The 12,596-nt window shown below is 34.2% G+C and overlaps 1 protein-coding gene across 1 annotated transcript in view; it reads left to right on the top strand.

Annotated features, from left to right (window-relative positions):
* LOC148952800 (uncharacterized) overlaps nucleotides 1-7,421 on the top strand; it is a 105,903-nt gene extending 98,482 nt beyond the window's left edge. Inside the window, exon 2 of the mRNA XM_089087427.1 lies at nucleotides 6,665-7,421. Within this exon, the coding sequence (XP_088943553.1) occupies nucleotides 6,718-7,077 (360 nt within the window). The 5' untranslated portion in view covers nucleotides 6,665-6,717 and the 3' untranslated portion in view covers nucleotides 7,078-7,421. The remainder of the gene's footprint in view (nucleotides 1-6,664) is intronic.
* The last annotated feature ends 5,175 nt before the right edge of the window (nucleotides 7,422-12,596 follow it).

Consider the following 12,596-nt stretch of genomic DNA (forward strand, 5'->3'; position numbering starts at 1 on the left):
TTTTCATCTCAGTTCAAATTTATTATTGTATCCTGTAACCCGTAAAGTACATATCTCCATATTATTGTCTCATAATTGCAATTATTTTAGTTTTCAGTCCAGAATCACTAAACTTATTATTTAAACTGCAAAAATATTTATGGTGTCTAACCAATAATACTAATTTTGTAATTCAAACAAGATAAATACCTGAAAATTTTAAAATTAGTTTTGTTTTATGCTAGGTTTTAGATACTCGACACGGGATTTTGTGTGCTTAATAATTTTAAATCTTGAAAAAATATGGTCTCACGCGAGTGGAAAAAAAGAAAGAATAACCAAAAACAATATCAAAATAGAACAATCCAAATTTCTACTAATAGAAAACTTTACTACACAAAAAATAAAGCTAACATCCTGAAATATAAGAAAAGTTTATTTAAAAGAGATAAAAATGCCACCAAACGCAATAAAGCTCGAGCACGCGTAAGGATTGCTACTAAGATGTCTTGTGATCCAGGATTTAAGAAAATGAAATATGACAGAGCAAAACAGAGGTATCTTACGGATCAGGGGTATCGAGAAGGGAAAATTGAGACAGCGAAACAAAAGAGCAAGGAACGGTATGATAACGATATAGATTACCGAAACAAACATAAGAAAAAAGTTGCTACCAGAATAATGGGTAGATACTGGGGTGACAAAAGCTATAATGAAAAAATTAAATTCTCTGCGAGGTTGTACCGAAGAACGCATAAGGACAAAGGGAAAAATTACATTCAGAAATACAAGAAGATGGCAAAAATGCAGGCTGATCTTTGTAAATTGAGAAACATTTTACGCATGTTTTATCGGGATCACGAAAAGTATTCGAAATTACAGATTAAAATTCTCTTTGAAAGAGCGGATGCTGTTGAAAAGTCGGCTAGAAATGCTTTGGCAAAGCTTCATGGCAATATCCAAAAGAAATGTTGTCAGTTTAACGAAAAGCTTCCAAGGTATGGATTGGCAACTGCGGAACAGTTTATAGATGCAATGGAAAATGTTCGACAACACAGTGAATATACGGAGGCGTACTTCTTAGAAAATTCGTATATTAATTTTGGAAGGAGCAATTGCAGTTTATGTAGCAGCAATAAAAATATATATACAAGCATACCTATCAACAGCGAAGGAAAAGCAATGTTTTTCAATTATGGCGAAAACGAGCCTGTTAGGGTTATTAGTAAATGTGTTTGTAAGACTAATGATTTAGAACAAATTCCTGGAACACCGACTCAAGAAAAAAGCATTTCTAACTGTGTTTTAAACAGTTCGTTTAGTTCTACTGAATATTTGGCAAAAAATTCTCTGTGTAGTAGAACACACTGTCCTGAAAAGTACGAGACAACTATTGAAAAATGCTCTAAAACTAGATCTGACAAGGAAATTATGATGGCTGAAGTCACCTATAACAATCTGAGTAAAAATTCAAAACCAAAAATTGGGCAGCAGGTTACTTGGCAATGTCACCCTGATATCTGCAAGCTCTATCCGACGGATATTGAATTATGTCAAATTCTTTTTGATATCCTTGAAAACAATATAGCATTAAAATTTTCAACTGACAAAGTGGTTAATTTCTACCTTGGCGGCTTGGATTATTGTGAAATCAATTACAGGGACACAAGAAAGCATGGGCATTCGTTATACTGTAGCCCAAATGAGGGATGTCAGAGCTATTTGCGTTCTCTAAGGGCACTAGCTCCACATTTTCCTGTCTTGAACTGTTTCATTAATAGCGTATATAAGGCAGTATCAAAATGTAAGATTATACAACATATTAATCTACTAAAAGTCGAGGGCTCGTACAAGGAACTAAGTCATCACATAGAAGAAGTGTCAAGTAGACTCTGTCGTAATAATAGTCAAGACTTCATTTACGGTGATGGCAATATTAGAGTTTCTGTGGATGAAAATACAATAATAAAATTATTTGGTGAGAGCCTTGATAAGGTAGCTAACATTAGGGATGTATACCCCACAATGCATTGTGACAGTTGTGAGCAGATAAAGACAAAATACCAATTGAAGAGTCTAAGATCCCTTTCAAATAAGAATATGTTCAAAGACAAATCCTTTGTTTGGTAAAATTAAGGATCATTTCTGGCGTATCGAGTATCAGAAACGAGGTGCGCCTCATGTACACTGTGTGTTGTGGATTGAAGATGCTCCTATTATTGGGAAATCAACAGCGTCTGAAGTGATTCAGTATTATAATAAAGAACGACCTCTTGCCTATACTAAATTATATAGGCCACTTAACTATAGTATAGGTTTGTAAATTTTACATAAAGGACTGATATTATTCATTATTGTAAATTTTGTCATATTCAGCGTATCAGAGAAACCTACTGTAGAGATTTCAAGCTCCTATCTACAAAAATGTGGAATTTTGCATTTTTTGCCAGAAGAAAGATCACGGATGCGTGTTTATTTGTTTTTTTTCCCAGGGGTGATTGTATCTATCCAGTAGTCCTATCATATCGTGAGAGGGCTCATTAGAACGAAAATTAAAAGTTCTAGTGCCCTTTTTAAGTGACCAAAAAAATGGAGGGCAACTAGGCCCCCTCCCACGCTTATTTTTTTCCCAAGATCACCTGATCAAAATTTTGAGATAGCCATTTTGTTCAGCATGGTCGATTATAATAAAGAACGACCTCTTACCTATACTAAATTTTATACGCAACTTAATTATGGTATAGGTTAGTAATTCAACAGATAGCATGGCACTGCAACATTGTAGAGAGTTGTTCAATGGCTCATTTTGAAGGAAATTAATGGGGTTAAAAACCATTTGTAATTAAAACAAATTATTTTTATTACATTAAGAGATTTTATACGTTCCTTAAGAAATCATCATAAGTAAAAAATTTCCCATACAGAAATTGAACTCAAGCCTACTGGGTGAGAGCTATACCAACCTCTAGACCATATAGGATATATTAATCCGGGTTGCAGCGGTAGCTAGCAACCTAGTAAGAGACGATCACCTCCAATGTTAATTTCAAAGAAGAAAAAGCCGTAGGCTTTTTCCTGTTTGTAATATTTTACTGTTTGTTATCAGGGTTACAGCGGTATTACATAAAGGACCGATATAACTTATCATAAATGGTGTTTGTCAATTATTATTAGATGACATTAAAAGATGATCACTGGAATAACAAGCAATTGCATTCATTGGAATTAGTTACCTACTTGATTGTTTTAGGTTCGTCTCTTACTATTTCAAAGAAGAAAAAGCCGTAGGCTTTTTCCTGTTTGTAATCAGTTTATTATCCAGGTTGCAGCGGTAGCTAGCAACTTACATAAAGGACTGATATAGTTCATCGTAATTAAATTAAGGATCGAAATGGTTCATCATAAATGATGTTAATCAAGTAGCCATCTATTGAAGTTTTGTTTACACTTTAGGTTGACAAAGGAGTAAAAATTGTCTGTGGTAGTACTATTTAAGAACGACAAAGATGTAAATGGTTATAATAAAGATCGAACTCTTCCCTATACTAACTTGCATACGCAACTTCACTATAGTTAAGATTACAGTATTTATATTATGCATCATTATAAATTATAAAAGGTTCAAATGTTCGAAGATTTTGCAATAAAGAACGAGCTCAAGCCTATACTAACTGAAAATTTTTAATATAATCCGGGTTGCATATACATTAAAAGACGATCATTGGAATAAAAAAATTATTGCACACATTGGATTACTAGTAAGAGACGATCACGTCCAATGTTAAGAAATATAATAACCCATAACTCCTAAAAATAGATCAGATAAAAACAAAAAGTACACCATTAGAACCGCCTTGTTCCAAGCCCCTATATAGAAAACTTTCTTTAATTTTTACAATAAGGAACGAGCTGTAAACCATAATAACTGTATTGAATCAAACAGTTCGTGGTCATAATGAAGACCTGTGTTTTACAGTAAAAATTCTATAGTAAGCATAAAAGCGCCATTAAAAGAGAAAATGATAAGGTGACTTCAAGATACTCTTATAAGAGCGTCAAAACGGCTCACAAGTCTCAGTTCAATCTGGGTCCCTGGACATACGAATGTTAGTCACAATGAGTTTGCTGACCAGGGAGCAAAATATGCAAAAAGCATGAAGAATAAACGGGAGGTGATGCCATATGGATTTTTTATTACAAATGATGTTCGCTTTATCACTTATCTTATCACATTCCCGCTTGTTCTTGCTCTTTTGTTGTCTTACTTGTGGCATGTAATTTAGCTTAATTGTCTGCAGCTTTTTTATAATCAGGATTCACTTGTTAGTGTAGAGTGACTCAAACTTCTATCTTAGTTGTCAGGAAGAGAGCTCTCTAGCCATTGCGCTACAGCAACTGACATTAAAGAAGTAATTATAGGGTTGATGATGTGTCTAGAAATTTCTCACGCAGTCACATCTGCAGGTTTCCTAAATTTAGTACAAAAAATATCAATTCTTTGTTGGGGATGAAAAGTACATAGAAGTATATTGTTCAATTTCTGAGGCGAACCATAATCCATATTAACCAAAAGCTGAAATACGCGCTTTGAAAAAACTTCCTACGTCAATGAATACCAGTAACTTAAATTGGGGGAGGGGGTATATGTATAGTAATCTGGGTTGCAGCGGTAGCTAGAAACCACGTAAGGGACAATCACGTCCAATGTTAAGATATATAAAAACCCCTAACTCCTAAAAAAAGGTCAGATCAAAACAAGAAGTACACCAATAGAACCGCCGTTTCTGAAACCCCTGTATAGGACACTTTCTGTCATTTGGCTTGAACAGCAAGGGAAATATATTGGCTTGAAAATCAAGAAAAGTGGCAGCTATTATAGCATTCTCCCTAAACAGCATCTTTTTTTCTTTCTTCTTTCTTTTCCACAGATAGTTTGAAACTGGAATATCGTAGAGAGTTGTTCAATGGCTCATTTTAAAGGAAATGAATTGGGTTAAAAACGTTTTGAAACTAAAACAAATTATTTTTAAAACAGAATGAATTTTTCCACTAACTATAGGCTATTAGTACCTATTATTTTTTATGTTTGCTATGGTTGTTTATTTAACTTCAGTTCGTTTTGGATAATATTTATTCTTTAATAGTAATTTCTGGTCATTTTGAATTTGAATTATTTATGGGAATTTTTTCTCCTTTTCTTTAATTTAATATGGATTTTTACGGTTCTTTGAAAAACTTCCTTTTCGGTTTTTTTTCTTTAATTAGTTCAATAAAATACTTAAAGGAAAAAGAAAGGATTTGGGGTTTAGTTCCTTTTAGTCAAATTGTTAGATGCTCATTTTCCCTTTAATTTATATTTGTTGTGTATAAATAAGAATATTTTTTCTGGCAGTTTGAGAAAAAGCCCCCTTCCCTGACATACTACTCCGCCGGTCATAATATTTGAAGTTTTGAACATTTGTACTTGTCCGGGTAGCAGCGGTAGCTAGCAACCTAGTAAGAGACGATCACGTCCAATGTTAAGAAATATAAAAACCCATAACTCCTAAAAAAAAAGTCAGATCAAAACAAAAAGTTTACTATTAGAACCGCCTTGTTCGAAACCCCTGTATAGGAAACTTTCTGTCCCTTGGCTTGAACAGCAAGGGAAATATATTGGCTTGAAAGTCAAGAAAAGTGGCGGCTACAACAACATTCTGCCTAAACGGCATATTTTTCTTTCTTTCTTCTTTTCCACAGATATTTTGGCACTGGAACATCGTAGAGAATTTTTCAATGACTCATTATAAAGGAAATTAATTGGGTTAAAAATCTTTTGTAAGTAAAATAAATTATTTCTAAAAGAGAATAAATTTTTCCACTAAAAACTGCATTTTTGATGTCTTTTCATACTGCAGTGCTTTCAAAGATATTTGATTTTTGTACATAAATCATAATCGTATACCAGCGGTAATATTTGAACCCACGCCTCCGAAGAGACTGGTGGCTAACACCAGTGCCTTGGGCTACTCGGTCTCTCATAACTATATATGTGAATCCGGGTCGCAGCAGTAGCTAGCAGCCTAGTAAGAGACGATCAGTCCAATGCTAAGAAACATAAAAACCCAAAACTCCTAAAAATAGAGTCATATCAAAACAAAAGTACATCATGAAAACCACCTTGTCTGAAACCCTACTAGATAAATAATGAATTTCCTCATAGTTTTAATAGAGCTATAACGTGAATAGAAAAACACAACATTATGTTGTTATTTCTGAAGTTATAAAAAGAGGGACATCTTGCCTATACTAAATTTTATAGGCCACTTAACTATAGTATAGGCTAGTACAGTTATATTTAAGGTCAATGTATTAAAATTTTCCATTGAAAGACGATCATTGGAATAAAAACCCATTACATACATTTTATTTAGTTAGCTACTTGATTGTTTCAGGCTAGTCTCTTACTATTTCAACGAACTAAAAGCCGTAACTGTTTTTGGCTCAACTTCTAAAATGTGTATCTTTTGGGCTTTATTTCCGAAGAAATGAAATTTAATCTTTTGTTTTAGTTTTCAGATCAGAATCGTAAAGGTTATTATGTAAACTACGAAAATATTTGTGATGTCTGATCAATAATTTTGATTTCTTATTTTAAACTAGAATAATATCAAAGAATTTTAAAATTAGTTTTGTTCTTTTTTAGGTTCTTTCTACTCAATACGTGACCTTAATTCGTCCCGTATATGTCACGTAACCATGTTTAGTTCGTGTGATGAATTTGAAAGGTTGAGTCAGATGTACGCAGACTTTGAAAACCAATTCAAAAATGGCAATGCCAAAATAAAAGAGAGAAGAAAAAAGGCTGAAAGACGTGCTAACGAAATAAAAAAGCTACTGGGTCCGAGATTAACCAAATCAGAACTGGCAATGAACTCGGAACTTCTAATCCAAATTCAGACATATTACAACAATTATACTGCCCTCTATACAGATGGCTCTTTCAACCGTGTGAATGGAGCTAGTGGCTGTGCGGTTGCAATCCTCACCGGGAAGAAGTCATTTGTGTTAGAACTAACAATACAAGTAGCTATCAAGCGTCATGTGAAGGCCTATTAACTGCTTTAGATGATATTTTTAAAATAGAGTGGACCAGAGATTCAGTAGTTATTTATACTGATTCCAAGGGCTTCTTAGATTCTAAAGTAAGCAAAAAAGCGCTATTAAAAGAGAAAATGATAAGGTGACTTCAAGATACCCTTATAAGAGCGTCAAAACGGATCAAAAGTCTCCATTTAATCTGGGTCCCTGGACATATGAATGTTAGGCACAATGAGGTTGCCGACCAGGGAGCTAAATATGTAAAAAATATGAAGAATAAACAGGAGGCGATAACATTTGAATTTTTTTTACAAATGAAGTTCATTTTATCACTTATCTTATTGCATTCCCGCTTGTTCTCACTTTTTTGTTGTCTTACTTGTAGCATGCAATTTAACTTAATTGTCTGTAGCTTTTTTATAATCAGTATTCACTTGTTACTGTAGAGCAACTCGAACTTCTGTCGTCATTGTCACTAAGAGAGCTCACTAGCCAATGCGCTACAGCAACTAATAGTAAAGAAGTAATTATTGGGTTGATGATGTGTCTAGACATTCCTCATGCAGTCACATCGGCAGGTTTCCTAATCCGGATTGCAGTGGTAGCTAGCAACCTAGTATGAGATGATCATCCGGGTTGCAGCGGTAGCTAGCAACCTAGTAAGAGACGATCACGTCCAATGTTAACAAATATAAAAACCCATAGCTCCTAAAAAAGGAGTCAGATCAAAACAAAAAGTACACCATTAGAACCGCCTTGTCCGAAAACCCTTTAGAGGAAACTTTCTGTCCCTTGGCTTGAACAACAAGGGAAATATATTGGCTTGAAAATCAAGAAAACTGACTTTAACCACGTTATTCTCCCCAAACGGGATATTTTTTTCTCTTACCTTTTTTTGTATTTAAAATAAAGAACGACCTCTTGCCTATAATAAATTTTATAGGCCACTTAACTATAGTATAGGCTAGTACAGTTATATTTAAGGTCAATATATTAAAATTTTCCATTAAAAGACGATCATTGGAATAAAATTACAGTAAAGAGCAAACTGCCGGCTCATAGTAACTAAAATTAAATAAAAGCTCGATCGAGTTCATTAAAACTGGGAATTATATAAGTTTCATTCGTATTGTGGTTGTAGAGATGGCTGAAGCCTTGTAAAGAAAAAAACATGGTATAGTAACTAGAATCTTTACTAAGGGCTATGGTTCGTCCTTTACTAGGTTGTCAGAGGCAACGCTATAGTGTTGCCTATAGTAAAGACCTGTATAATAAAGGATCAGTCTAGTCAACTATAACTGAGTATTATGTAAGTTTCATTTGTATCATGGCTGTAAAGATTGCTGGAACTTAGTAAAGAATAAACCTTGGCAGTTATTAGACTCAAGCTGCCTGATTCTCTGGTTTTCGTCTCTTACTGTTCAGAATAAGAAAAGCCATAGGCTTTTTCCTGTTTGTGATTTTATTTGAAATTATAGTAGAGAACAATTTACATAAGAGATCGATTTAGCTAATTGCAACTTTCAAAATTTTTTTTATCTGGAGTATCATGCTACACTGAGGATTGTCTCATACTATTCCAACTAAGGAAAAGCTATTGGCATTTCCTGTTTGTAATCCGGGTCACACCGGTAGCTAACAACCTAGTGAGAGAGGAAAATATAATAGCCCATAACTTCTAAAAATACTGTCAGATCAAAACAAAAAGTACACTAATAAAACTGTCTTATCCGCAAGAATTAAAATATTGAACTGTAAACTGGTACATTTAAATATAGAACTAAACCTGGCACATTTACATAGGGAGCTGAAGACCGGTACATTTACATATAGTGTACATATATTTACATATAGAACTGAAAAGCTGGTAAACTTATATATGGAACTGAAAACTGGTAAATTTATATATAGAACTAAATACTGGTATATTTACGTATAGGACGGAACACTGCTACAATTACACATATAAGTAAACACTGGTAGATATACAAATAGAACTGAACACTGCTATTTTTACATAAACACCGGTACAGTTACATGTAAAATCCTGGATACAGTGGTCGCTTGCAATCTAAGAAGAGACAATCACGTCCCAGACTAAGAAATGCAATAGCCTTTCAAACAGTTCGTGGTAACAAACTGAATAGTAATTGCAACCTGTCTCAATTGCAATCGAAACTCTAGAAAGAGTTTTGATACCAATAGATACTTCAAAATAATGCGGTGTCTTACGGTATTTTACGCTGATTTCAAATATAGAAGTTTCATCAAGTTTAGTTATGCTCTTCAATAGTTACAAGCCTGATAAAATTTGCGCTATTAACAAAAAGGAGAAAACACCCACTAAAAGTCATAAAATTTTGATGAAAATCACACCATCAGATTCAGCGTATCAGAAGACCTTACTGTAGGGGTTTCAAGCTCCTATCTAGAAAGATGTAGAATTGGGTATTTTTGCCAGAAGAAAGATCACGGATGAGTGTTTATTTTTTTTCCCTGGGGTGATCGTATCTACCCAGTGGTCCTAGAATGTCACGAGGGGGCTAGTTAAAGGATCAATCTAGTTCATTAAAACTGGGGTTTATATAAGTTTCACCGGTATCATGGTTGTGGAGATAACTGAAACCTTGTACAGAACAAACCATGGCATAGTAACTAGAAATCTAAAAATTCGTGGTAACGATTTGTAAGTACGAGACGACACGATTCTAAAGTAATAACCGAAACTCTAAAAAAACGGAATTTTGATACGAAAAGATACATCAAAAGAATTGGATTTTTCAGCTGATTTTGAATGTATAGATTTCATCAAGTTTAGTTTTACCCTCCAAAAGTTAGGAGCCTGAGAAAATTTTCCTTATTTTTTGAAAAAGGGGAAACGCTCCTTAAAAGTCATAGATATTAATGAAAATAGCACCATCAGACTTCGCGTGTCAAAGAATCTTACTGTAGAGGTTTCAAGCTCCTGTCTGTAAAAATGCGGAATTTTGTATATATTTTTTGCCAGAAGTAAGATCACGGATGCGTGTTCATTTGTTTGTTAATTTGTTCTTTTCCACAAGGGTGATCGGATCGACCCCGTGGTCCTAGAATGTTGCGAGAGGGCTCATCGACCGAAAAATAAAAATTCCGGTGGCTTTTTTAATTAAAAAAAAAAACTTTTTTAAAATTGGATGACTTTTTACCCAAAAACTGTACCCATAACTCCCGAAAAATTATTCAGATCCTGGTTCTAGCGGTAGCTAGCAACCTAGTAAAAGAAGATCACGTCCAATGTTAAGAAATATAAAGACCCATAATCCTAAAAAAAAAGAGTCGGATCAAAACAAAAATGCACCATTAGAGCCGCCGTGTCCGAAACCCCTGTTACATTAAAAGACGATCATAGGAATAACAAATCATTGTAATCATTGTATTCGATTTAGTTATCTACTTGATTGTTTGAAGTTCGTCTCTTTCTATTTCAAAGAAGACAAATCCTTAGGTTTTATCCTGTTTGTAATAATTTACAATAAGGAACGAACTGTAACCCACAGTAATCCGGGTTGCAGCGGTAGCTAGCAACCTATTAAGAGACGATCCCGTCCCATAGTAAAAACTAAAGTAAACCATAACTCCTGAAAAAGATTCAGATCAAAACAAGAAGTACACCATTAAAACCACCTTGTCTGATATCCCTGTATAGGAAACTTTCTGTCCCTTGGCTTGAACAGCAAGAGAAATATATTGGCTTGAAAATCAAGAAAAGTGGTGACTACTACAACATTCTGCCTAAACAGTATATTTTTTTCTTTCTTCTTTTCCACAGATAGCTTGGCACTGGAACATCGTAGAGAGCTGTTCAATGACTCATTTTAAGGGAAATTAATTGTGTTAAAAACCTTTTGTAACTAAAATAAATTATATCTAAAAGAGAATACATTTTTCCACTAAAAACTGCATTTTTGATGTCTTTTCATACTGCAGTCTTTTCAAAGATATTTGATTTTTGTACATAAATCATAATCGTATACCAGTGGTAAGATTTGATCCCACACCTCCGAACAGACTGGTGTTTCACACCAGCCCCTTGGACCACTAGGCAAAAATACCTCTCATAACTATATATGTGAATCCGGGTTGCAGCAGTAGCTAGCAACCTAGTAAGAGACGATCAGTCCAATGCTAAGAAATATAATAACCCATAACTCCTAAAAATTGAGTCAGACCAAAACAAAAAGTACACCATTAGATCCGCCTTGTCCCAAGCCTCTATGAAGGAAACTTTCTGTCATCCGGGTTGCAGCGGTAGCTAGCGACCTAGTAAGAGACGATCAAGTCCAATGTTAAGAAATATAAAAACCCATAACTCCTAAAAAAAAGTCAAATCAAAACAAAAAGTACACGATTAGAACCGCCTTTTCCAAAACCCCTGTATAGGAAACTTTCTGTCCCTTGGCTTGAACAGCAATGAAAATTTATTGGCTTGAAAATCAAGAAAAGTGGCGGCTACTACAACATTCTGCCTAAACGGCATATTTTTTTTCTTCTTTTCCACAGATAGCTTGGCACTGGAACATCGTAGAGAGTTGTTCAATGGCTCATTTTATAGGAAATTAATTGGGTTAAAAATCCTTTGTAACTAAAATAAATTATTTCTAAAAGAGAATAAATTTTTCAACTAGAAACTGCATTTTTGACGTCTTTTCATACTGCAGTCTTTTCAAAGATATTCCATTTTTGTACATAAATCATAATCGTATACCAGCGGCAAGAATTGAACCGACGCCTCTGAAAAGACTGGTGGCTAATACCAGCGCCTTGGACCACTCGGCCATGCTGACTCTCATAACTATATATGTGAATCCGGGTTGCAGCAGTAGCTAGCAACCTAGTAAGAGACGATCAGTCCAATGCTAAGAAATATTAAAAACCCTGAACTCCTAAAAATAGAGTCAGATCAAAACAAAAGTACATCATTAGAAATACCTTGTCTGAAACCCTACTAGATAAATAATGAACGTCATCATAGTTTTATATTAGAGCTATGACGTGAATAGAGTGACGTCGTAATTAGTATATAAGGAAAGTCAAAACTGAAAATTCTCTCATTCTTGATTAGAATAATGGTTAGATCGAAGCAAGCTATACGCAATTTGAAGAAAGAGTACTACACAAACAACAGAGCTAGTATCTTGAAAAGAGAAAAGCAAAGGTATTCAACCGACCAGGCGTATCGAGAAGTAAAAATTGAGAGAGCAAAACAAAGGTATTCAACCGACCAGGCGTATTGAGAAGTAATAATTGAGAGAGCAAAAGAAAAAAGCAAGATGTGTTATCACAATGATGAAGATTATAGACATGTACAATAAAAAATTACAGTAAAGAACGACCTCTTGCCTATTAAAGTAAAGAACGAATACTAAAGCCTATAATAACTGAATATTACTTTTCAGAACCACCTTGTCTGAAACCCTACTAGATAAATTATGAATTTCGTCATAGTTTTATTAGAGCTATGAAGTGAATAAAAAAACAAGACATTATGTTGTTAATTC

This window comes from Artemia sp. Qi Xiang Cuo, chromosome 4 (assembly GCF_049724085.1).
Source record: "Artemia sp. Qi Xiang Cuo chromosome 4, ASM4972408v1, whole genome shotgun sequence".
Taxonomy (NCBI): domain Eukaryota; kingdom Metazoa; phylum Arthropoda; class Branchiopoda; order Anostraca; family Artemiidae; genus Artemia; species Artemia sp. Qi Xiang Cuo.